This window comes from Salmo trutta, chromosome 13 (genome assembly GCF_901001165.1).
Source record: "Salmo trutta chromosome 13, fSalTru1.1, whole genome shotgun sequence".
Classification (NCBI taxonomy): Eukaryota; Metazoa; Chordata; class Actinopteri; order Salmoniformes; family Salmonidae; genus Salmo; species Salmo trutta.
The window spans coordinates 23634370-23661766 of record NC_042969.1 but is presented as its reverse complement, the minus strand read 5'-3'; the positions used below and the strand labels follow the sequence as shown (position 1 = coordinate 23661766).

Genomic DNA, 27397 nt, shown 5'->3' with positions numbered 1-27397 from the left:
TCACCACTTTATTTTAAGAATGTGAAATGTCAGAATAATAGTAGAGAGAATTATTTACTTTTATTTCTTTCATTACATTCCTAGTGGGTCAGAAGTTTACATACACTCAATTAGTATTTGGTAACATTGCCTTTAAATTGTTTAACTTGGGTCAAATGTTTCGGATAGTCTTCCACAAGCTTCCCATAATAAGTTGGGTGAATTTTGGCCCATTCCTCCCGACAGAGCTGGTGCAACTGAGTCAGGTTTGTAGGCCTCCTTGCTCACACATGCGTTTTCAGTTCTGCCCACACATTTTCTATAGGATTGAGGTCAGGGCTTTGTGATGGCCACTCCAATACCTTGACTTTGTTGTTCTTAAGCCATTTTGCCACAACTTTGGAAGTATGCTTGGGGTCATTGTTCATTTGGAAGACCAATTTGCGACCAAGCTTTAACTTCCTGACTGACGTCTTGATGTTGCTTCAATATATCCACATAATTTTCCTCATGATGCCATCTATTTTGTGAAGTGCACCAGTCCCTCCTTCAGCAAAGCACCCCCACAACACGATGCTGCCACCCCGTGCTTCACGTTTGGGATGGTGTTCTTCGGCTTGCAAGACTCCCCCTTTTTCCTCCAAACATAATGATGGTCATCATGGCCAAATAGTTCTATTTTTGTTTCATCAGACCAGAGGACATTTCTCCAAAAAGTATGATCTTCGTCCCCCTGTGCAGTTACAAACCATAGTCTGGCTTTTTTATGGCGGTTTTGGAGCAGCGTCATCTTCCTTGCTGAGCGGCCTTTCAGGTTATGTCGATATAGGACTCGTTTTACTGTGGATATAGATACTTTTGTACCTGTTTCCTCCAGCATCTTCACGAGGTCCTTTGCTGTTGTTCTGGGATTGATTTGCACTTTTCACACTAAAGTACGTTCATCTCTAGGGGACAAAACGTGTCTCCTTCCTGAGCGGTATGACGGCTGCGTGGTCCCATGGTGTTTATACTTGCATGCTATTGTTTGTACAGATGAACGTGGTACTTTCAGTCGTTTGGAAATTGCTCCCAAGAATGAACCAGACTTGTGGAGGTCTCCAAATCTTGGCTGATTTCTTTTGATTTTCCCATGTTGTCAAGCAAAGAGGCAGTGAGTTTGAAGGTAGGCCACAGGTACACCTCCAATTGACTCAAATTATGTCAATTAGCCTATCAGAAGCTTCTAAAACCATGACATCATTTTCTGGAATTTTCCAAGCTGTTTTAAGGCACAGTCAACTTAGCGTATGTAAACTTCTAACCCACTGGAATTGTGATACAGTGAATTATAAGTGAAATAATCTGTCTGTAAACAATTGTTGGAAAAATGACTTGTGTCATGCACAAAGTAGATGTCCTAACCGACTTGCCAAAACTAAAGTTTGTTAACAAGAAATTTGTGGAGTGGTTGAAAAACTAGTTTTAATGATTCCAACCCAAAGTGTATGTAAACTTCCAACTTCAACTGTATACTTTATGTGGCTGACTTGAGTAATGTCTCTCCCTGCAGGAGATGACCCACTCCTGGCCTCCTCCCCTGACTGCCATCCACACTCCAGGCAAGGCTGAGCAAACCCGGTTCCCTATTCCTTCCAAGGTGAGTCCTAAAGCATATAGCCTACAACACTGTACTGTTCGTTGACAACCACAGCCAATTTATTTACTACTACTACTACCAGTACTGCTAAAGCTGCTACTACTACTACAAATACTATTACTAATACTACTATTACCAACATCACTACTATCGGTACTACTACTAATAATAATAATATCACTATCAACACTAGTGTTGTTGCTACTACTGTCACTACTACTATCACTACTACTACTACTGATACTAATACTACTACTATCACTAGTATTATTAATGCTACTATTATCACTGCTAATATTACTTTTACTTCTACTATCACTACTACTTCTAATACTACTACTGCTGCTGCTGCTACTACTACTATCACTACTACTACTATCACTACTACTAATCCTACTCATATCACTACTACTACTACTATCACAAATACTACTACTAATACTACCACTACTACTAATAATAATAATACTACTACTATTACTAATATCACTACTACTAATCAAATCAAATCAAATCAAATTTATTTATATAGCCCTTCGTACATCAGCTGAAATCTCAAAGTGCTGTACAGAAACCCAGCCTAAAACCCCAAACAGCAAGCAATGCATGTGAAAGAAGCACGGTGGCTGGGAAAAACTCCCTAGGAAAAACTCCTGAGAAAGGCCAAAAACCTAGGAAGAAACCTAGAGAGGAACCAGGCTATGAGGGGTGGCCAGTCCTCTTCTGGCTGTGCCGGGTGGATATTATAACAGAACATAGTCAAGATGTTAAAATGTTCGTAAATGACCAGCATGGTCAAATAATAATAATCATAGTAATTGTCGAGGGTGCAACAAGCACGTCCGGTGAACAGGTCAGGGTTCCGTAGCCGCAGGCAGAACAGTTGAAACTGGAGCAGCAGCATGGCCAGGTGGACTGGGGACAGCAAGGAGTCATCATGCCAGGTAGTCCTAGGGCTCAGGTCCTCCGAGAGAAAGAAAGAAAGAAAGAGAATTAGAGAGAGCATATTTACATTCACACAGGACACCGCATAAGACAAGAGAATACTCCAGATGTAACAGACTGACCCTAGCCCCCCGACACATAAACTACTGCAGCATAAATACTGGAGGCTGAGACAGGAGGGATCAGAAGACACTGTGGCCCCATCCGATGATACCCCCGGACAGGGCCAAACAGGCCGGATATAACCCCACCCACTTTGCCAAAGCACAGCCCCCACACCACTAGAGGGATATCTACAACCACCAACTTACCGTCCGAAGACAAGGCCGAGTATAGCCCACAAAGATGTCCGCCACGGCACAACCCAAGGGGGGGGCGCCAACCCAGACAGGAAGACCACGTCAGTGGCTCAACCTACTCAAGTGACGCACCCCTCCCATGGACGGCATGGAAGAACACCAGTAAGTCAGTGACTCAGCCCCTGTAAAAGGGTTAGAGGCAGAGAATCCCAGTGGGAAGAGGGGAACCGACAAGGCAGAGACAGCAAGGGCGGTTCGTTGCTCCAGCCTTTCCGTTCACCTTCACACTCCTGGGCCAGACTATACTTAATCATAGGACCTACTGAAGAGATAAGTCTTCAGTAAAGACTTAAAGGTTGAGACTGAGTCTGCGTCTCTCACATGGGTAGGCAGACCATTCCATAAAAATGGAGCTCTATAGGAGAAAGCCCTACCTCCAGCCGTTTGCTTAGAAATTCTAGGGACAATTAGGAGGCCTGCGTCTTGTGACCGTAGCGTACGTGTAGGTATGTACGGCAGGACCAAATCGGAAAGATAGGTAGGAGCAAGCCCATGTAATGCTTTGTAGGTTAGCAGTAAAACCTTGAAATCAGCCCTTGCCTTAACAGGAAGCCAGTGTAGGGAAGCTAGCACTGGAGTAATATGATCAAATTTTTTGGTTCTAGTCAGGATTCTAGCAGCCGTATTTAGCACTAACTGAAGTTTGTTTAGTGCTTTATCCGGGTAGCCGGAAAGTAGAGCATTGCAGTAGTCGAGCCTAGAAGTAACAAAAGCATGGATTAATTTTTCTGCGTCATTTTTGGACAGAAAGTTTCTGATTTTTGCAATGTTACGTAGATGGAAAAAAGCTGTCCTTGAAGCAGTCTTGATATGTTCTTCAAAAGAGAGATCAGGGTCCAGAGTAACGCCGAGGTCCTTCACAGTTTTATTTGAGACGACTGTACAACCATCCAGATTAATTGTCAGATTCAACAGAAGATCTCTTTGTTTCTTGGGACCTAGGACAAGCATCTCTGTTTTGTCCGAGTTTAAAAGTAGAAAATTTGCAGCCATCCACTTCCTTATGTCTGAAACACAGGCTTCTAGCGAGAGCAATTTTGGGGCTTCACCATGTTTCATTGAAATGTACAGCTGTGTGTCGTCCGCATAGCAGTGAAATTTAACATTATGTTTTCGAATGACATCCCCAAGAGGTAAAATATATAGTGAAAACAATAGTGGTCCTAGAACGGAACCTTGAGGAACACCGAAATTTACAATTGATTTACTACTTCAGCTACTATCACTACAACTACTACTGCTGTCTACTAATAATATTACTTCTGGTACCACTACTACTGCTGCTATTACAAGTACTACTATCACTACTAATAATACTACTACTACTATCACAAATACTACTACTATTACTACTATCACTACTACTACTACAACGATTACAACTACTACTGCTATCACTACACCTACTATTACTACTCCTTCCACTACTAATACTATCAATACTACTACGACTGCTACTACTACTACTTCTTCTACTATTACTACTACTACTACAACTATTACTACTACTACAACTATTACTACTACTACTGCTATCGCTACTACTATACTACTGCTACTGCTACTATTACTACTACTACTCATACTATCACTACAGCTACTACTACAATTACTAATATCACTACTACTACTATAACTACTACTATTATTATTACCACTACTACTACCTCTACCACTGCTAGTACTACTATCAATGCTACTACTGATTCATCCACTAATACTACTACTACTGCTAATACTACTACTTCTACTGCTTATTCTACTAATACTACTACTTCTACAACCACAGCTACTACTCATATCACTACTACCACTAATATTACTACTACTTCTACTAGTACTACTGCTACTTCTACTAATAATATTACTTATGCTGCTACTACTACTGCTATCACTACTACTATCACAACTACTACTATCACACCAACTACTACTATTACAACTATCACAAATACTGCTACTACTACTACTGCTGCTACTGCTATCACTACTACTACTATCACAAATACTACTACAGCTACTACTATCACTACTACTACTAGAACTACTACTATTATTATTACCACTACTACTACCCCTACCACTGCAAGTACTACTATCAATACTACTACTGATTCATCCACTAATACTACTACTACTGCTAATACTACTACTTCCACTGCTTATTCTACTAATACTACTACTTCTACAACCACAGCTACTACTCATATCACTACTACCACTAATATTACTACTACTTCTACTAGTACTACTGCTACTTCTACTAATAATATTACTTATGCTGCTACTACTACTGCTATCACTACTACTATCACAACTACTACTATCACACCAACTACTACTATTACTACTATCACAAATACTGCTACTACTACTACTGCTGCTACTGCTATCACTACTACTACTATCACAAATACTACTACTGCTACTACTATCACTACTACTACTATCGCTACTACTATGCACTGATGCACCAATATGACCAATATGATATTTTTGGCTGATACCGATATCCAATATTTTCCTTACCAAAACAATCTGATACCGATACCAATATTTAAAATTGTATCGGCCTTTTAAGCATTCTAGTACAGTTAAATAGTTAACACACACACATGGACGCAGCGGTCTAAGGCACTGCATCTCAGTGCAAGAGGCGTCACTACAGTCCTTCGTTCGAATCCAGGCTGTATCACATACGGCCATGATTGGGAGTCCCATAGGGCCGTGCACAATTGGCCCAGCGTCCAAGTTTGGACGGGGTAGGCCGTTATTGTAAATAAGAATTTGTTCTTAACAGACTTGCCTAGTTATGCTTGCCTAGCATGCTATGATGCTGGTAAAGTTGTCTCGCGCACCTACAGTGCTGGTCATAAAAAAAGCTAGCTAGCTCATGGATGCAAACAATGTTCTTCCCCAAAAACATAGCAAGATGACAATCTGTTTCAGTACCTATAGTTAGCTAGTTATCTATATAGCTAGGTGTCATCATCTAAAATAACCCTAATTTATAAGACAGTTATTTGATTAATGGTGGTCGGACCCATGTATGTTAAGCTAGCCACAATAAGGATTAGCCACAATAGTGGACTTTGCAGTTAGCCTTCAAAATAAAAGTATGTCATTGACAGTGATGCAAATTAATACAAATAGTAGAATTATGCCACAATTGAATAGATCATGCTAAATGAGGTTGGAATGTTATATAAAATCAACAAAATACAATAATTTGTTAATGTGACAATCTGTTATCACACTGGATGTATTAAACTTTGGAATTGCATTGGGGCATACTTATTTCACTGTACAGCCTTACCAATGATTGTGGATCATTGACATAGGGTATCAGTCTATTCAGTGACACCCAGAGAACATTAGAACATTAGCTCTTATTGTGGGACTCTGAAACAACTGTGAATTAAGCCACATGTATTGTCAACCTATATGAATTGATCACTATTCCCGAAGAAAAACAATACTGCGCGGATGTTTTGGAGTCTGATAACTCTGAGGAGAACATTGGGAAAACATATCTTGGGTATTGAATAGACTCCATTTCATTGATCCCCAATCCTTAGGTAAAGCTGTACAGTGTAATATGAATGTCAATACACACAATAGGCTGACTGGGGAGGTGATTTCACACAGTCACAGTCCCGTGATAAGAGCTACAACGCTAATATTGGCGTAAACTCTTCACAGTTGTGTTCTGTGGGTGTCACCGAATAGACTGATACCCCATTTCATTGCTTAACATTCCAACCTTGTTTAACATTATCGAGTCTAAATATGGCATGATTCCACCAATTGTAACCTGCATGACCTTCAAAGAGCTCCTTTTATTTTGAAGGCAAACCTCAAATTCCACTGTTGTGCCTAATCCTTATTGTGGCTAAGTTCCCCACATAACCCGGTCCGGTCGAGCCTCACTAGCCAGATGAAGCTAGCTGGCTACTTATAACGTTAGCTAAGGGCAACAGGGTTAAGTAGATGGCTAGCTATTTATTTTCATGAACTGAAGTTCAATTTCAATAGGCGAACAACAAGTGGCTACCTAGCTAATACTTACTCACAAGGATTCCTAAATCATTGCTAAAAATAATGAAAATGACCGCAGTTTCTGCTGGTCATTGATTTCAGGCTGGTTGTATTGGTGCTAGCTAGGTACCAAGCTAAAGCTAGCTACCCCAGAAGTTGCAGTCAAACAAATAATGCTTTATTACCAACATGGTGTTGTAAACACATTGTTCGTGGCCGGTGTTTGCTTGTTTGCAGACTTTTTTTGTACAGCTTTGACAGTTCTACTGATAGTAGTGGTGGCGCTTGGATTGCACGTGCAAATTCAGAACACACAACATTCTATAATAGAACTGTGTTATTTGATGTGTCAAATTAAAAGCTATTTAACGCGTCAAATAGTGTTATTTGAGGTGTATCTTTTTTGACATGCAAAGACCCAAACGGCGTTCCATAGTATGTCGTGAAGCATACTAGCAGTGATGCAATTACTGTGTAACTTCGGTAGGGCATCATGTGTATCGGTGCTCGACCAGTGGGCGAAAGCCAACATCACCCACGACAGAGAACGGTTGATTGTCAAGGGCAATGAATTCCATTATCTTGGCGTTAATGGATTTCACCTTTGAGTTGTCTCGCTGAAATTGTCTTACTCTTTCAAATGACTGCTCGACTTGTTGACTGCTCGAGCCACACAGCAGACATTGTGGGCTAGGTTAGGAATGCTGTGTTGCCTGTGTGCGCAACATTTTATGTGGTGTCATTACGTCATGTACCTACGTTTTATAGGTATGCATGTCAGCTTTGACATTGGTTTTGCACATTGGCATTAAACTAACGATGTTAGCATTTTTAGCTAATATCGTCCGATTCCGATATGTTCACCAATATATCGTGCATCGCTAACTATCACAAATACTACTACGATCACAAATACTACTACTACTACTATCACTATTACTACTACTAATACTATTACTACGATCACTACTGCTATTACTACGATCACTACTACTATTACTACTACTACTGCTACTATCACTACTATGACTATTAATACTACTACTACTATCACTACTACTACTAATATTACTACACCTACAACTACTACTACTATCACTACTAATACTACTATTACTACTATCACTACTACTACTTCTGCTACTACTACTATCACCACCTCTATTATTACTGCTACTATTATATTTACTACTACTATTATCAATACTACTAGTACTACTACTACTACTACTATCACTATATAGTATGCACGTCAGCTTTGACATCTGTTTTGCACATCGGCTTAAAACTAGACATCGGGCCGAAAACGATGTTGTCATTTTTAGCTAATATTGTCCGATTCCGATATGTTTACCGATATATCGTGCATCCCTAACTATCATAAATACTACTACTATCACAAATGCTACCACTACAACTACTACTAATACTATCACTACTATTATTATTACGACTACCACTATCACTACTACTACTATCAATACTGCTACTACTATTAGTACTACTACTACTTCTGCTACCACTACTACTACTACTACCTCTAGTTTCACTACTACTACTACTATTAGTAGTACTACTACTACTTCTGCTACTACTACTACTACTACCTCTATTATCACTACTACTACTACTATTAGTAGTACTACTACTACTTCTGCTACTACTACTACTACTACCTCTATTATCACTACTACTACTACTATTAGTAGTACTACTACTACTTCTGCTACTACTACTGCTACTACCTCTATTATCACTACTACTACTACTATTAGTAGTACTACTACTTCTTCTGCTACCACTACTACTACTACCTCTATTATCGCTACTACTACTACTACTACTACTACTACGGCTACTACTGCTATCACTACTACTACTACTACTACTACTACTACAACTACTACTACTGTCACTACTACTACTTCTACTACTATTACTATTACTACTACTATCACTACTTCTACTACTACTTCTAGTACTACTACTGATGCTACTACTACTATTACTACTACTACTACTACTACCACCACTATTATCACTACTACTACAATCGCTATTACTACTGCTACTACTACTACTATCAATACTACTACTACTACTGCAACTACTACTGCTTCTTCTATTAAGCAGTATTTGTTTTGTAAGCAGTAATCACATGATCTGTGTGGCAGTCAGAAGGGAGAGCTCATCCAGTAAAAGGGTCTGTATTAAATTGGACCCAAAGCTGTTGTCCTAGTGAGAGCCTGTCAGACTCTGTCACAGTAAAAGACCAGTGAGACACCCATGGCACCAGAGAGAGAGAGAGAGAGAGAGAGCATTTGTCCAAAATGGCACCCTATTCCCTACCTAGTGCACTACTTCTGACCAGGGCCCATAGGACTTCATTTGGCTGGCTGCATACACCTGCCGGATGGACTTTTTAAGAAGAAACTCCTGTCAGCTCACTTTACCCGCACTGTAATACAGTGTGATTTAGCCCCGGTATAATCCATTGTCCTTCAGCCCATTCCCCCTCTCCTCCTCCCAGCATCTGTCTGTCCTAGCCTTCACATCCTCTCCTCCTCTTCTCTCTGCGTTCGTTCCCTAGCCTCCAATCCTCTGATGCTTCATTTTGCAGCTAAAGCCCTTTTCTTTCTGTCTTAATAGGTCTGAAGCTCATAGCTTGACCTGCCTGACATTCCTAATAATAAGCCTGTGTCTATAAATCCTGATTTAATGGTGCCATCTTTTAACTAAGACATTTTGCTGCCTACTCTAGCCCACTCACCGTACTCTGAAACAGGATTTGTGTGCTCTGTCTAATTGTATTAGTGTAAAATCAATTAAGTCCATCAGCTGAGCTATTTCCCTCCCATTTGTTCTCCTATATCACCTCACTGTGTGCTAATGTATTTCATGCACACTTGTTTTCTTTCTCTCGCTCTCTCTTTCTCGCTCGCTCCACCTCTCTCCGTCTCTGTCTCTCTCTCTCTCTCTGTTTCTCACTATCTCTCTCTCTCTCTCTCTCCACCTCTCTCTCTTTCTCTCGCTCTCTCTCTCGCTCTCTCTCTCTCTGCTCAGGAGTCACAACACATACCCTCAGGATGCGCTGGACAAAGTAAGTCTTCTTTACATTCTTCCTACCCACACTCTGATTAAATCAGTCTGAAATGATGTTAATAGGAGGACATTATACCATGTAACAACTGGAGTGCTGTCCATTTAGGAAGAAATGTTATGATGTGTGACATATGGCAGCAAAAGCTACATTTATAATAAGCTCACTCTTGGTCAGGGTTTAATGAAAAACAACACTCTGACATTTAAATGGAAATTATTTTGCAGAGCGGTGCAATGTTCCCGTTAACAAGCCTGCAACCAAGTCTGTGCCACAGAAGTCGTGAGTATTCATTTGATTAATTGTTTTGAAAAAGCCTCGGGGGAGACATGCCGCCATGGTTTCAGCTTTGTTCCCTTGCAAAACAAGTCCCTGTGAGAAAAGCCTGCAGAATTCCTGGCTAAGAGGAGCCTTCTTCACAAACAAACAGAGCAGCTGGCATTCTCTCTCTCTCTCTGTTAGCCCCTCCCTGGCCTAGGCTGCACCCCCCCCCCCCCTTACTCCCTTGCACTCCTCAACAGCACAGCACTGACAACACTGCCTGTCTCCCCCAGTCATGCAAGACCTGGGCTACACTCAGTTTAGTGTCAAACACAGACCAAGTGTAGAGGCTGGCAGTAATGGTTGGAAGTGGCCTGGCTTACAAAGGGTTATAGGGTTGTGCTTTACATTTAATTTATTCTGTCTCTCCTGAGTAACATAACAAAATAACCAGATTTCAAACTGGAATGATATAATAAACAAAGTACACAAATTAAAGATAATGCACACAAAATATTTTTGGGAAGTTACTAGAGAATGATAAAACTTGAGAATGAAGAAAAGGGCTAGTGATGTTTCTTGCTGCAAGCATTCTATCTTTTCGAATGCTCTCCAATGTTGCACAGTAGGTCCTTTTTTCCGAATTGAACACAAGATTCTGCTTTTGTGGCGCTCAATGGCAGCTCTTATTGGAGAAGTCTTCAATGATTTAACCAGTCCAAATGTTTAGAGGGAGCCTAAGGCAAGAGTGTTTGTGTCAATACCAGCTTTGTCTTGCAGAGCTAAATGCATCCACTTCAGGTCAACCAGTGTCTCTTTCTTCCCCTGCTACTATCACAGGAAATGCCGACTAAGCACAAGTTAGTAGCAGCATTAGCTTTATATTAAAACACACTTACCACGGTAGCAGTTCTATGTCTGTGTTGTGTTACGGTGCATAGAGCCTTTATTGCTCTGTTTAAACATATATCCCAGCTATACTGTCTGTGCTTACCTCTGTCCCTGTGTGTTCATATGAGACTAAACGAGTAGGAATGCAGAGATACTCTACAATGAGATAAGTGAGATCACAACTAATGGAACCACTTAGAATTTTAAAATGACATCATCTGGGTAAAGAAAACATTTTAGAAGAAAGAGAATATACAGTGACTTAGGGGCTCATTTAGACCTCGTCTTCCGGGGAGTGACCCTGTCAGCCTCCGGCTGCTGTCAGCTAACCTAGTGCAGTGACCTAGTGCAGTGATCCATGGAACGAGTAGTTCACCCTGACCATCACCCAAAATCATGAGGCTGTCTAACCCCTTGATGAGATCCACAACTTGGTACTTTTCTAACTCCTTCAAAGCCCTTATTGAACCGGACCTGTAATTCCTATCAGTTCATAACGATTCGTTTTAATATCATATAGAGCTGGTATTCTTTATTTTTAAGCAATCTTAACAGCTGTCATTTTATTGTGAGGAACTACAGTTTTATACGAATATTTTTCTGTTTTGTCCTCTGTTGTGTGAGTGATCTCACATGTCTAATTGTTTATGTCTAGCCTATGATGAGATCAGTTTCATGTCTGTCAGTGTGGTTACGGTAGCATTGTAGTCATGAAGTTATCATCCTTACATCACAATCATGTGACAGTGTTCTCATGCTCATAGAGGAGCCAGGACACAAAGTATGCAATGAGCTCAACATACTTAACCAATGACGCTTTATTCAGTACGCTTCCTAAACAATGTCCCTGCATGCTGAACTCATTTCTTGTAAGTCCCAAACCCTGTGGGAGCAAAGCAACAAGCAAGCCCCCTTTGTTTCCATATGAATGGCTCCTGGTGATGGCTCTGTGTTCCACAGTATTTATATCAAATGGCTCTGCAGACCTAAATAAAGTCATGAAGTCATCAAAGTGGAATTCATCTCCTATCATAAGTCATGTCTGGTGGAGTGGAGTGGTAGAGAGAGAGACAGAGACAGGCAGAGAGAGAAAAAGAGAGGCAGAGAAGGGCAGAGAGATATTTAAATATTGTAAATGTATCACTTAATCTCGAAAGTACGATTTGGCAATTGTTACGTCATGCCAATACAACCACCTACCTTGACACAACTATGACAACATAACCAACAAAAAGGGGTCACAACTCCTGCAGCTCTGTCGGACGCTGGGTATGTACATAGTCAATGGTTGGCTTTGAGGGGACTCCTTTGGTAGGTACACCTATAGCTCATCTCTTGGCAGTAGTACTGTAGACTACTTCATCACTGATCTCAACCCAGAGTCTCTTAGAGCGTTCACAGACAGTATATTTGACCTCTCAGCTTCCCTATCAAATCTAAAAATGTCAAGCAGACAACCTAAGAAAATGAACAACAATGACAGATGGTTTGATGAAGAATGCAAAAATCTAAGAAATAAATTGAGAAACCTATCTAACCAAAATCATAGAGACCCAGAAAACCTGAGCCTACGCCTTCACTATGGTAAATCGCTAAAACAATACAGAAATACACTACGGAAAAGGAGGGAACAGCACATCAGAAATCAGCTCAATGTAATTGAAGAATCCATAGAATCTAACCACTTCTGGGAAAATTGGAAAACTCTAAACAAACAACAGAGTTATCTATCCAAAACGGAGATTAATGGATAAACCACTTCTCCAGTCTTTTTGGCTCTTTAACAAAGAACAAACAGAAAAAACATATACATGATCAAATACAAATCTTAGAATCAACTATTAAAGACTACCAGAACCCACTGGATTCTCCAATTACGTTGAATGAACTACAGGACAAAATACAAACCCTCCATCCTAAAAATGCCTGTGGGGTTGATGGTATCTTAAATGAAATTATAAAACATACAGACTACAAATTCCAATTGGCTATACTTAAACTCTTTAACATCATCCTCAGCTTTGGCATCTTCCCCAATATTTGGAACAAAGGATTGATCAACCCAATCAGAAAAAGTGGAGACAAATTTGACCCCAATAACTACTGTGGGATTTGCGTCAACAGCAACCTTGGGAAAATCCTCTGCATTATCATTAACAGCAGACTCATACATTTCCTCAGTGAAAACAATGTGCTGAGCAAATGTCAGTTTGGCTTTTTACCAAATGACCATACGACAGACCACGTATTCACCCTGCACACCCTAATTGACAAACAAACAAACCACAACAAAGGCAAAGTCTTCTCATGCTTTGTTGATTTCAAAAAAGCTTTAGACTCAATTTTGCATGAGGGCCTGCTGTACAAATGTATAGAAAAACATACGATATTATAAAATCCATGTGCACAAACAACAAGTGTGCGGTTAAAATTGGCAAAAAAACACATCTCTTTCCACAGGGCCAGGGGGTAAGACAGGGATCCAGCTTAAGTTCACCCTCTTCTACATATACATCAACGAATTGGTGAGGGCACAAGAACAGTCTGCAGCACCCGGCCTCACCCTACAAGAATCTGAAGTCAAATGTCTACTGTTTGCTGATGATATTGTGCTTCTGTCCCCAACCAAGGAGGGCCTACAACAGCACCTATATCTTCTGTACAGATTCTGTCACACCTGGGCCCTGACAGTAAATCTCAGTAAGACTAAAATAAGGGTGTTGCAAAAAAGGTCCAGTTGCCAGGACCGCAAATACAAATTCCATCTAGACACCGTTGCCCTAGAGCACACAAAAAACTATACATTCCTCGGCCTAAACATCAGCGCCACAGGTAACTTTGATCGATCTGAGAGACAAGGCAAGAAGTGCCTTCTATGCTATCAAAAGGAACATAACATTTGACATACCAGTAAAAATACTTGAATCAGTTATATGGCCCTTTATGGTTGTGAGGTCTGGAGTCTGCTCACCAACCAAGAATTCATAAAATGGGACAAACAGCAAATTGAGACTCTGCATCCAGAATTCTGCAAAAATATCCTCTGTTTACAATGTAAAACACCAAATAATGCATGCAGAGCAGAATTAGGTCGTTAACCGCTAATTATCAATATCCAGAAAAGAGCCGTTCAATTCTACATCCACCTAAAAATAAATGATTCCAAAACCTTCCATAACAAAGCAATCACCTACAGAGAAATGAACCTTGAGAAGAGCCCCCAAAGCAAGCTGGTCCTGGGGCTCTGTTCACAAACACAAACAGACCCCACAGTACTTTAACTATTTGCACATCAAAACAAAACTATATATAGACATAATATGACATTTGAAATGTCTTTATTCTTTTGGAACTTTTGTGAGTGTAATGTTTACTGTTCATTTTTTGTTTATTTCACTTTTGTTTATTATCTATTTCACTTGCTTTGGCAATGTAAACGTATGTTTCCCATGCCAATAAACCATTGAATTGAAATTGAATTGAGATGGAGTGAGAGAGAGAGAGAGAGAGAGAGTGAGAGAGAGAGAGAGAGAGAGAGAGAGAGAGAGAGAGAGAGAGAGAGAGAGAGAGAGACAGAGAGAGAGCGAGGGAGAGAGAGAGAGAGAGAGAGAGAGAGAGAGAGAGAGAGAGAGAGAGAGATAGAGAGAGATAGAGAGAGAGAGGGAGAGAGAGAGACAGAGAGAGAGAGAGAGAGAGAGAGAGAGAGTGAGAGAGAGAGAGAGAGAGAGAGAGAGAGAGAGAGAGAGAAAAAAAAGGTTGCCTGTTGCCTGCAGGGCTGCCATGGCAGGAGGCATCAGTCTCTAATGAGGCCTTGTGTTTGGACCTGAGCTGCATCACAACCCCCCTCTAACCACCACTCACACCCCCCTTCTGACCACCTCTTACCTCCACTCACACACACAGACCACCTCCCAAATCGCAGTTGTACCAAAGGGCCTTCGTAAAACAATCACTATTTTTCTTTTAAAGCTTTTCTGCAGAAATTCTATTTGAAAGATAATGTTTGTTTGCCTCAACAGATCATTCATCCACAGTAAGGTTACTTGTTAGCATCACATCCCATTGCTATGAATATGCTGTTAGAATGGCATTGAATAAGGTATTGAGGAGGACCTGTACAGTAAGTTGAGCTGTAGGTTGTACTGTATGTGTTCCAAAGATACAGATTTGCAGTGAATTCATGAACAGCGACTTTATATATTCAAGTGTCTTTAATAATAGCTAGATTGCTAGTTATATGTGACTAAGACAGGGGAGTTTGAAAAAAGCAGTAGTCAGATGTTTCCTACATTTCTTGAGATAAATGTAGAGAACAGAGTGGAGGCGCTCAGGCAGTCAGAGGAGATATGGGAAAGGCGTCCGTCACGTGAGTTAACACAGCCTCTTGATGTGGCACCCCAGTCAGCTCTCTGTCTCTCTCTCTTTCTCTCTTGCTTTCTTTCTTTCTCTCTCTCCTCTCACTCTCTCTCTCTCTCATGCTCTCGGAATCAGCCTGGGAGATGGCTCAGGGCCAATCTAAATATTCCATGTTTCCAGGTCTGGGGCCGTGTGTGTGTGTGTGTGTGTGTGTGTGTGTGTGTGTGTGTGTGTGTGTGTGTGTGTGTGTGTGTGTGTGTGTGTGTGTGTGTGTGTGTGTGTGTGTGTGTGTGTGTAGAGGGGGCAGAGAGAGGCAGGCTTGGTAGGAAGCTGTTGGAATGGCAGGAGAGGAAGGGAGAAGAAAAGTGAGGGTTGGGGGGAGAGGGGTGGGTGGAGAGGAGAGGAGAGAAGGGGAGAGGTGGAGGAGAAGAAAAGAGGGGGGGTGGAGAGGATAGGAGGAGAGAGGATAGGGGAGGAGAGGGGATAGGAGAGGAAAGGGGAGGAGGGAGGATGGGTGGGGGAGGATAAGGGAGGAGAGGAGAGGGGAGGAGAGAGGATAGGGGAGGAGAGAGAAGAGGGGAGGGGGAGGAGAGAGGATAGGCTAGGGGAGGGGAGGGGAGAGGAGGGGGTGATTTTATTTTATTTTGATGTCCTCATTTGGACAAATCTTCCAAGAGTCCTTTAACATTAAAATTCAATTTATAATACGATCACATTTTCACATATAACACACTGTTACAGACATAATACACTAACATATTGAGCAGATACAGTTGAAGTCGGAAGTTTACATACACTTAGGTCGGAGTCATTAAAACTCGTTTTTCAACCACGCCACAAATTTCTTGTTAACAAACTATAGTTTTGGCAAGTCGGTTAGGACATCTACTTTGTGCATGACACAAGTAATTTTTCCAAAAATTGTTTTTACAGACAGATTATTTCACTTATAATTCATTGTATCACAATTCCAGTGGTTCAGAAGTTTACATACACTAATCATGGCTTTAGAAGCTTCTGATAGGCTAATTGACATCATTTGAGTCAATTGGAGGTGTACCTGTGGATGTATTTCAAGGCCTACCTTCAAACTCAGTGCCTCTTTGCTTGACATCATGGGAAAATCAAAAGAAATCAGCCAAGACCCCAGGAAAAAAATTGTAGAACGCCACAGTTCTGGTTCATCCTTGGGAGCAATTTCCAAACGCCTGAAGGTACCACTACAAACAATAATACACAAGTATAAACACCATGGGACCACGCAGCCGTCATACCGCTCAGGAAGGAGACGCGTTCTGTCTCTTAGAGATGAACGTACTTTGGTACGAAAAATGCAAATCAATCCCAGAACAACAGCAAAGGACCTTGTGAAGATGCTGGAGGAAACAGGTACAAAAGTATCTATAGCCACAGTAAAACGAGTCCTATATCGACATCATCTGAAAGGCCACTCAGCAAGGAAGAAGCCACTGCTCCAAAACTGCCATAAAAAAGCCAGACTACGGTTTGCAAATGCACATGGGGACAAAGATCGTACTTTTTGGAGGAATGTCCTCTGGTCTGATGAAACAAAAACAGAACTGTTTGGGCATAATGACCATTGTTATGTTTGAAGGAAAAAGGGGGATGCTTGCAAGCCGAAGAACACCATCCCAAACGTGATGCACGGGGGTGGCAGCATCATGTTGTGGGGGTGCTTTGCTGCAGGAGGGCCTGGTGCACTTCACAAAATAGATGGCATCATGAGGTAGGAAAATTATGTGGATATATTGAAGCAACATCTCAAGACATCAGTCAGGAAGTTAAAGCTTGGTTGCTACTTCCAAAGTTGTCAAAATGGCTTAAGGACAACAAAGTCAAGGTATTGGAGTGGCCATCACAAAGCCCTGACCTCAATCCCATAGAAAATGTTTGGGCAGAACTGGAAAAGCGTGTGCAAGCAAGGAGGCCTACAAACCAAGGAGGCCTACACCAGCTCTGTCAGAAGGAATGGGCCAAAATTCACCCAACTTTTTGTGGGAAGCTTGTGGAAGGCTACCCAAAGCGTTTGACCCAAGTTCAACAATTTAAAGGCAATGCTACCAAATACTAATTGAGTGTATGTAAACTTCTGACCCACTGGGAATGTGATGAAAGAAATAAAAGCTGAAATAAATAATTCTCTCTACTATTATTCTGACATTTCACATTCTTAAAATAAAGTGGTGATCCTAACTGACCTAAGACAGGGAATTTTTACTAGGATTAAATGTCAGGATTTGTGAAAACTGAGTTTAAATGTATTTGGCTAAGGTGTATGTAAACTTCCGACTGTATGTATGTAACTGTATGTAAATGTAAATGTTATTTCATTTTTTTTTATAATTTAGGGAAAAAATGGTTTGTCGTTATGTGGTATTGTGTGTAGATTGATGAGAGAAAATGTATGTAAACTTCCGACTTCAACTGTAAATACTCTTAACAGTCTAAAAAGATGAAGAATCAATTTTTCTACCATAGTCCAGCACAACTTTTCTATGTATTATATTTAAATGGTTTTAAAGTATTGTTTGAATTTATATATTGAAATGTTTCTGGTTTGCTCAGATGGGGGTAGGGGAGGAGAGAGGAGAGGGGGAGGGGAACGGGAGAGGAGAGGGGGAGGGGAACGGGAGAGGAGAGGGGGAGGAGAGAGGAGAGGGAAGGAAAGGAGTGGGGGAGAAAGGGGAGGGAAGGAGTGGAAGAGAGGGGAGCTTCCTACTACTTCAGACTAACACACACAATGGCTGGGGGACTGATATTGGGAGTGTTGATGGTCCTCTCAGCTGACTGGTCTAAGTGACAGATCTGGAACAAAGCAGTGTCTCAGCGCAGGAGGCAGAAAGACAAGCACTTTGCATGTGAGCGCCACACACGCACACACACGAAAGCATACACAGAAACACACACACTCCTCCATGGGAAACCTACAGCATCTTTATTCACATCCATCCATTTCCATGTACCTCGGAACTGATTGACACAATAACTCAGAGATGGATTGAATGCTTATTTAAAAGCACACTTGTTTTAAGGCCCTCACAGTAACTGCATTTGCAGGCTTTCACTCCGGAGGGAATAGGGAATAGGAAGGTGCACTGCAAAGGTTGGAGACATTCCCTCTGAGCGGAAACTTAACAGGCCTTATGTATCTCAGCCTCCCCCTCCTCTCCTCTAGTCTTGGTAGCAGTCTTTTTAGCGAACTTTCCTATCCTGTCATTTGCCAAAGAAACTGGCGTTTAGGCAATCTCAACGTTCAATATGCATCCGGATTTACAGCGCAGTTGCTGATTTGTAGTTGGAAACAACATTCATATTTTCCATGAAAATGTTATGGAACATGGGTTGTACGCAAATATGGGGCAATATAGAATATGAATTTTAAGAACAACAATAAACAATACTGTTACGACCTACGACCTGACAGCTAGACCTATTATTAGAGACGTTGGTTATTTAGTTATTGTTCCAGCATGGGCCTTATTTCAGAGGAAAATTCACACTGGGTTAGTTTTTCCAAACTAGCCCCTTTAATTCAAATGTTTTCTTAATTCTATGACAGAAGCCTGGAGATTTTGATTCTAGGTGGGAAGATATTTCAGCGTCATGTCTAGACAATAAAAGGCTACACTGATCACTCATGCTTGGCTGCCAAATGTATAGGTGTCCCCATAGGCCTAATATTTAAATTGAGGAAATGTGATCATAGTCATTATTTTAGCGATCCTTGGTAGACGTCCCTCCTAATGGAAAGACCCCCCATCCTGCTGGTGTGAGCTGCTGGACAGTGTACTTGATATGCGTTTATGGTTGAGAAAGTGAACTTGCCATTTCCAAAACGGAGCTCCATGGGGAATCGGGGATTCCCTACTTTCTGATGTGTTGCCTATACGCAACAGCCAGGGTTACATTAAATAAGCCTAGGCAATATACGTGCGTCAGACAATATTTCTTGCTCTCTGGCTTGCATAGCACAGGTGTTGGTCACCTAAATTCACTGTAGTAGACTAAACTTAATACACTGAGTGTACAAAACATATTTCCATGACATAGACTGACCAGGTGAATCCAGGTGACAGCTATGATCCCCTATTGATGTCAATTGTTAAATCCACTTCAATCAGTGTAGATTAATGGGAGGAGACAGGTTAAAGAAGGTTTTTTTAAGCATTGAGACAATTGAGACATGGATTGTGCAACTCAATTTTAGGACGGTGTTTCTAATGTTTGGTATGCTCAGTGTATATATATAACTGCTTGATGAGTGCAACTTTCCCACTAGAAAACTCAAAACCTGTCATAGTTATAGTAGACTAGGCCTAGTATACAATAGGAATGGTGGATTACTAGCCTAGCCCCAACTATGAATGAACTTCTAGTTTACACATCTCTGTCTTCACTGTTCTGTTCTTGCGCTAATTCATGCATCTCCGCTGATATCTCCACTGACCTCTCTCTCTCTCTTCCATCCCCTGTATTCCTCTTATAGCTATTCAACCAGTATCCTAGCTAAATGCATGTCCCAGAAATAGAAATATACCTGTATTTTGGTCACTTATTTTGTGCAATTAAAAATAAATATATATATATATTTGAGGAAATTGCTTGGTCAATATATAATAGGCTACAGAGTTCACAATGAACTTGGAAGTTTGAACGGCGAGAGCTTCTCTGGTGTGTTCTGATCCCATTGGCTGGTGGTAAAAATCCAATAAATGGGAGTCAGTCTGCTCTCCCCGTGCCCAATATTTTATATATTATGTCAGAATGCCCAATGTTTATGTTTCCAATGAAATGTATTACGTCAGAAAGCCCAATGTTTAGGTTTCCAACGAAATGTAACGGCTGTCTTCATAAATGGACCAAGGCGCAGCAGGTATGTGAATACTCATGGTTATTTATTACTAAAAAAGAGTAAAGCATCCACTTGAAACAATAAACACGACAGCAGCAACAGTTTGCAGGCTAAAAAACGCAGTGCAAAACAACCACCCACAAACCCCAGTGACAAACATACTCCTACATATATGACTCCCAATTAGGAACAACGATCCCCAGCTGTTCCTGATCAGGAGTCACAAGACACACAGAACATTCAAACACACCCACAAGACTGCCACGTCCTGACCCCCAAACTACTACAACAGCTCCATCTGCTGGTCAGGACGTGACACGAAATGCATTATGTCAGAATGCCCAATGTTTAGGTTTCCAATGAAATGCATTATGTCAGAATGTCCAATGTTTATGTTTCCAACGAAATGCATTATGTCTGAAAGCCCAATGTTTATGTTTCCAATGAAATGTATTACGTCAGAATGCCCAATGTTTAGGTTTCCAATGAAATGCATTGTCAGAATGCCCAATGTTTATGTTTCCAATGAAATGTATTGTCAGAATGCCCAATGTTTATGTTTCCAATGAAATGCCTTATGTCAGAATGCCCAATGTTTAGGTTTCCAATGAAATGCATTATGTCAGAATGCCCAATGTTTATGTTTCCAATGAAATGCATTATGTCAGAATGCCCAATGTTTGAATCCAATGAAATGTATTATGTCAGAATGCCCAATGTTTGTTTCCAGTAAAATGTATGAATTAAGTTAAAATGTCTAATTTAGAACCGTCTAATTTGCAGAAACATTCTGATTGGATGATAGCGGTGAGGGTTACAGAATCAGGATCAAATATCTGATCTCCACGAGCTCATTAACCCTCCTGTTGTGTTCCGGTCGAATTGGACCGATTTACACGTTTTCTCTCTGAAAAATGTAGTTCATTTAATCTGATTGTCATAAGGTTCCATGACTTTGTCCACACAGGGCATCTAAATACATTTTGATGATTTTCATTACATTTTGGGTGTTTTATTTAACTTTTGTTAAATGGTGTGGTGTTCCCGGTCAAAAATGACCGGTCATTAGAAATGAATGGGTGAGACTACAATTAGTGTGTAAAATTGAGTTCAGGCACATGCCCATTCATCAGATGGACACACTGCCTCTCCCATACCCCCACATGCATGTGTGTTTGAGCGCACACACACACACACACACACACACACACACACACACACACACACACACCTCACTCCCCTTCTTGGCTTTCATGGCAACCCCCATGGGAACCTTTCCCCAATAGAATCTTTCCCCCATGGGAAACACACCTGTTGGCATTCTCACAAACAATTGCTACTTTGTTTCAATAATATATAGAACCTTTCTCGCAGCTCTGGTACATTTAAGCATTTTTGAGGCCTTGCTCACAATTAATTATGTGGCAGCACAATGACCAGACGATATACTGTATGTGAGGCTCTTGATCATATCTTTGATCATGACACTGGTGAGGAGGAGAGAGGCCAGGAAACTGACAATGACAATGCATTAGAGGAGGAAGTGTCAGAAGTTGAAGACAACATAAAATATGATTCAGACCAAGAGACAACCGATGTGGAACAATCCAGTGATGAGGAAGAGGGCCCTGCTGACGTTGTTGTTACGTTCCGGTCAAAGAATGGGAATTTGTCCTGGTCTTCATCCCCACCTGAAAGGAGAGGTCGGCTGTCGGCTGAAAATGTTATCAGGACGACCCCAGGGCCAATGAGATACACCATATCCCGGGTTGATGACATAACATCCTGCTTCAAACTGTTCCTGACAGAGTCAATCGAGACTGTAGTGATAAACATGACCAACTTGGAGGGAGACTCGTTTACAAAGACAACTGTTAAAGACAACTGTTAAACTTTGACACAAAGTAGTCTGTGATAATTAGCACAATGTTTCATTCGTTTATTATAGTCAAAATAATCCATACATTAGGCTTTTTTTAAACTCAAAAACGAGTTGTATGAGCTCAAGTCAATGAGGCCCACAAGCCATAAATAGCAAATAGAAGTTCAACACTTGAAATGTTCACAAAGACTTAAGTTGATAAAGAGATCTAACACAACGTTAGGTGATAATATATGTATTATTATGGGTTTATAATCAGCTATAATGAGGCGGTCATTTTGGACCGGGAACACAGAATTAATTAACGTGAAATGAACACAACAGGAGGGTTAATGATAGAATGTTCATACTTGAAGATTGCCGAAAGGCCAGTCTCTTTGACAAATGACAGGAGTGGAATGTAATAGCTGAACAGAGACTGCAAGCAGGTCATCTCTCCTCCTCTCCATGTTTAACACAGCATCAGGCAATCACCCCTACTAATGATTTACCCAGAATGAGATCTGTCATTATCACCACCACCATCCACATGCATTACACTAGAATACAACATCTGAAATTAACCCCCCCCCCCTGATTTGTATCTCTCTCACTAAGACCGTACAGCTCTTTGGCAACAAAGCTGTCACTGTAGGGGATAATGGAGTCAGTTATGGTACGTCCCCTCTGACACACACACCTCTGAGATGCTGCCGTCTCTCTCTGGGCCCAAGAGGTGACGCATGGCCTCCCCTCGTCATGTTGATGTGTCTGTCTCCTGGTACCATGGAGTTGGTTACCAGGTACACGTGGAAGGATAGGGGCTCTGGGATGGCAGTCATGCCCCAGTGTAGTGCCACATCTCTGGATGTGCAGTACAACCCGCCTCCAGGAGCTCTCTGAGGAAGATGGGCCACCCTCCCAGGGTCCCCTGCTGCCTGCTGAGTGATGACATGCCTCCCTCACGCTCAGGGAGAGAGGAGGGAGAGGGGCTGCTATTGTGGAGCTGTCAGCCCTCCTAGCTAAATGGGCGGGAGTGAGGGGCTATACACTTAACAAAGGCGGCCTCTGCCGTCAAACTGAAAACCCAAAGGGTCACACTTAAATGCCAATCTGGCAGCCCTGTCGCTCCATTTCAAAATAACTTGAGAGCAGGCAGGGGAACAATATCATTCATACGGTGGGCAGGGCCGGGGCAGGTTGGAGGGGGAGGGAGGGGTACTGCAGTGCCAAGGAGAAGGGTCTTGTTGGTGAGTCCAATTATATATCAGTGACACATTGACACTGTGATAAACAGTTTATCCCTGTGTTCAGGAGAAATGTCAACACCAGGACATTGGTGATTACATATGTTTAGAACGTGATTCTGGAGTGCCTCTGACAACCAGCAGTTACCACATTCTTCTACAATTTACAGAGAAAGTGTTTTGGTGGTTTCTTTTCTTTTCTCAACAGCTTGTCAAGTCAGGCATGCTCAAGTCACATATCATTTTAATGAGGTAATGCTATAGCAGCCATATACATGTACTATTACTTCATACAAAGTACATTAAAATAACATATTATACCTGATCTGATACCACCTCATAACGTATATGATACCATAGCAGGATTCCAGCATGTGTTCATTCATAATATTATAGTTACTTATCACAACAATTCTTCAATGGTCAATTTATAAGGCTGACATCATAGTTTGTATCCATCATATGTGAATTGCGAAAGGCTGCAAGGATTTAGAGTGGAGAGAGCCTTTCCCTGAGGGTGCTGACAGATGTGAACAGAGAGAAGCATAGAGAAGCAGGCTGAGTCAGTGTGTTTGTCCCAAATGACACCCTATTCCCTACACAGTGCAGTGCCCTGGTCAAAAGTAGTGCACTGTTGACCAAATCGGGTGGCATTTGAGAGGCAGCTGGATCACTCCACCAGAGGAAGTTGACTGTCCTGATGCTGGTAACCACACTGTGTTCATCATTACCATTGTCTTCCAGGCCTACTCTCTGTCTCTGGGCTGTGGGTTTGGGGTTGTCTTCCAGGCCTACTGTCTGTCTCTGGGCTGTGGGTTTGGGGTTGTCTTCCAGGCCTACTCTCTGTCTCTGGGCTGTGGGTTTGGGGTTGTCTTCCAGGCCTACTCTCTGTCTCTGGGCTGTGGGTTTGGGGTTGTCTTCCAGGCCTACTCTCTGTCTCTGGGCTGTGGGTTTGGGGTTGTCTTCCAGGCCTACTCTCTGTCTCTGGGCTGTGGGTTTGGGGTTGTCTTCCAGGCCTACTCTCTGTCTCTGGGCTGTGGGTTTGGGGTTGTCTTCCAGGCCTACTGTCTGTCTCTGGGCTGTGGGTTTGGGGTTATTTTCCAGGCCTACTGTCTGTCTCTGGGCTGTGGGTTTGGGGTTGTCTTCCAGGCCTACTGTCTGTCTCTGGGCTGTGGGTTTGGGGTTGTCTTCCAGGCCTACTGTCTGTCTCTGGGCTGTGGGTTTGGGGTTGTTTTCCAAGCCTACTCTCTGTCTCTGGGCTGTGGGTTTGGGGTTTCTTCTAATCATCTCATGAGCCATCAGTAAGGGTAAACAAATGTGCTGGCATGTTCCGCCGTACATTTCCTCTCTCGTTGTTAATGAAAACAAGCGTGGAGAAACAGAACGAAACTGTGCCAGTGCCAAACTTGCAATTCAAATAAGCCTCGCTCACGACTCTGGAACCAATTGGATTGATTTGTATTTGGGATAATTTTCTACAAATTAAATGCATATATAATAGGTGGCTACACTCAAAAAGACCCAGTGTGGGTTTGTGATTAAGTTTCCATGTTATTGGTCCTGATGGTAGGATGTTGTTACACCACATTATTTCTCTTGCCGTCACCAGAGCTGCCTCGAACCCTATCTGAACCCTTAGACTGCACTTCACTCAGGTTTATGAAGGTGCTTTAATATGCTTTGAGAGCCTGTAAAATAATAGATATGTTCTTCACAACACCAAACTGATGACAAGTAGGAAATACATACATTCTTAAAAAAGGGACTTAATGCAGATTGGGTCTCTCTCTCTCTCTCTCTCACGTTTTGCCAATTTTAATGAGGTGAATATTTCTGTGAGCTCGCTTCCTGCCAATGTGTTTATATTCAATATAAAACTCATTTTAACTCCTTGCCCTCCTCCTGGTTTCAAGGTTGAGTTAGCAGAGTGCTAAATACAGGCCCAATTAGACCATTAAACACTGTCTCACTCTCAGGCTGAAACAGTCCAGAGACATTACGTCTCCTCAAAGGTATTTAATATAAAGTCCTGTTAGTCTTGAGATGTTGATGCAACTGCATATCTGTGGTTTCTTGAGAGAGAGAGAGAGAGAGAGAGAGAGAGACAGAGAGAGAGAGAGAGAGAGAGAGAGATGTCCTGGGGCTAATTATTTATCAAGGAGCTCATTTGGGTCAGAGATCTATCAATGTGTTCAAACAGATGTACCATCGAATCGTTCATAATTTATAGGGGCTTCAAGACTTCTTTAAGAGGGTATCGTTTTTATTCACATCTTTTGTGGGGTCATAAAAGTGGAAAATATAGCCATGCTTCTCCCTCTAGAGTGGAGAGGACTGTGGGTAACATGCCGGAGTGTACTCTCTGTTCAGGTGAATTTATACAGCTTCTACCCCCAAGCCATAAGACTCCTGAACAGCTAATCAAAGGGCTACCAAGACCCCTCTTTGACGCTGCTGCTACTCTCTGTTTATAATCTATGCATAGTCACTTTAACTCTACCTACATGTACATATTAACTCAACATGGCGCAGTGAGTGGTGCAGTGGTCTAAGGCACTGCATTTCAGTGAACGAGGTGTCACTGTAGTCCCTGGTTCAAATCCAGGCGGCATCACATCCGGCCCTGATCGGGAGTCCCATAGGGCCGCGCACAATTGGTCCAGGTTTGGCCGGGGTAGGCCGTTATTGTAAATAAGATTTTTTTTTAACTGACTTGCCAGGTTAAATAGAAATGTACTCTTTACCGGTACCCCCTGTGTATAGCCTTGCTTGTTATTTTACCGCTGCTGTTAAATATTTGTTACTTTTATTTTCTATTTTCTATTTTTTACTTATCTATTTTTTCTTGTAAGTAAGCATTTCACTGTAAGGTCTACACCTGTTGTATTCGGTGCACGTGTCAAATAAAATTGTATTTGATTTATAATAGTGCCTTTTTCCTACTGTTGATTTACCTACAATTAAAGGCTGGATTATCCACACCAACTGGAGAGAAAGTACGAAATTATTATAAACGGGAAAGTTCGAGCCAAGAATGCTGATTGGCTGACAGCCGTGGTATATCAGACCGTATACCACGGGTATAACACAACATGTATTTTTACTTCTCTAATTACATTGATAACCAGTTTATAGTAGCAATAAGGCACCGTAGGGGTAAGTGGAATATGGCCAATATACCACGGCTAAAGGCTGTGTCCAGCCACTCCACTTTGCGCCGTACTTAAGACCATGGTGCTTGCCTATGGAGCTGTGAGGGGAACGGCACCTCCGTACCTTCAGGCTCTGATCAGGCCCTACACCCAAACAAGGGCACTGTGTTCATCCACCTCTGGCTTGCTGGCCCCCCTAACTCTGAGGAAGCACAGTTCCCGCTCAGCCCAGTCAAAACTGTTCGCTGCTCTGGCACCCCTATGGTGGAACAAGCTCCCTCACGACGCCAGGACAGCGGAGTCAATCACCACCTTCCGGAGACACCTGAAACCCCACCTCTTTAAGGAATACCTAGGATAGGATAAGGTAATCCTTCATAAGGTGAATGCACCAATGTGTAAGTTGCTCTGGATAAGAGCGTCTGCTAAATGACTTAAATGTAAATGTTAAGAACAGCCCTTAGCCATGGTATATTGGCAATATTCCACAAACTCCATAGGTGCTTTATTGGTATTATAAAAGGGTTACCAATGTAATTAGAGCAGTACAATACATCTATATTGGCAAATAAAACATGTATATTGGCAATATACCACACCTCCTCTGGCCTTATTCCTTAATTATAAACCGGGTAGTTTGGATACTGGATGCTGATTGGCAAACGTTTAGCCTGTTCACCTTGATATCATTGCGCC

General features: G+C 41.7%; 1 protein-coding gene across 1 annotated transcript in view; it reads left to right on the top strand.

Annotated features, from left to right (window-relative positions):
* Positions 1-27397, top strand: part of aff2 (AF4/FMR2 family, member 2) — a 328554-nt gene that overhangs the window by 197137 nt on the left and 104020 nt on the right. Inside the window, exons 6-8 of the mRNA XM_029770596.1 lie at positions 1532-1618; positions 10024-10060; positions 10288-10342. Coding sequence (XP_029626456.1) covers positions 1532-1618; positions 10024-10060; positions 10288-10342 — 179 coding nt within the window. The remainder of the gene's footprint in view (positions 1-1531; positions 1619-10023; positions 10061-10287; positions 10343-27397) is intronic.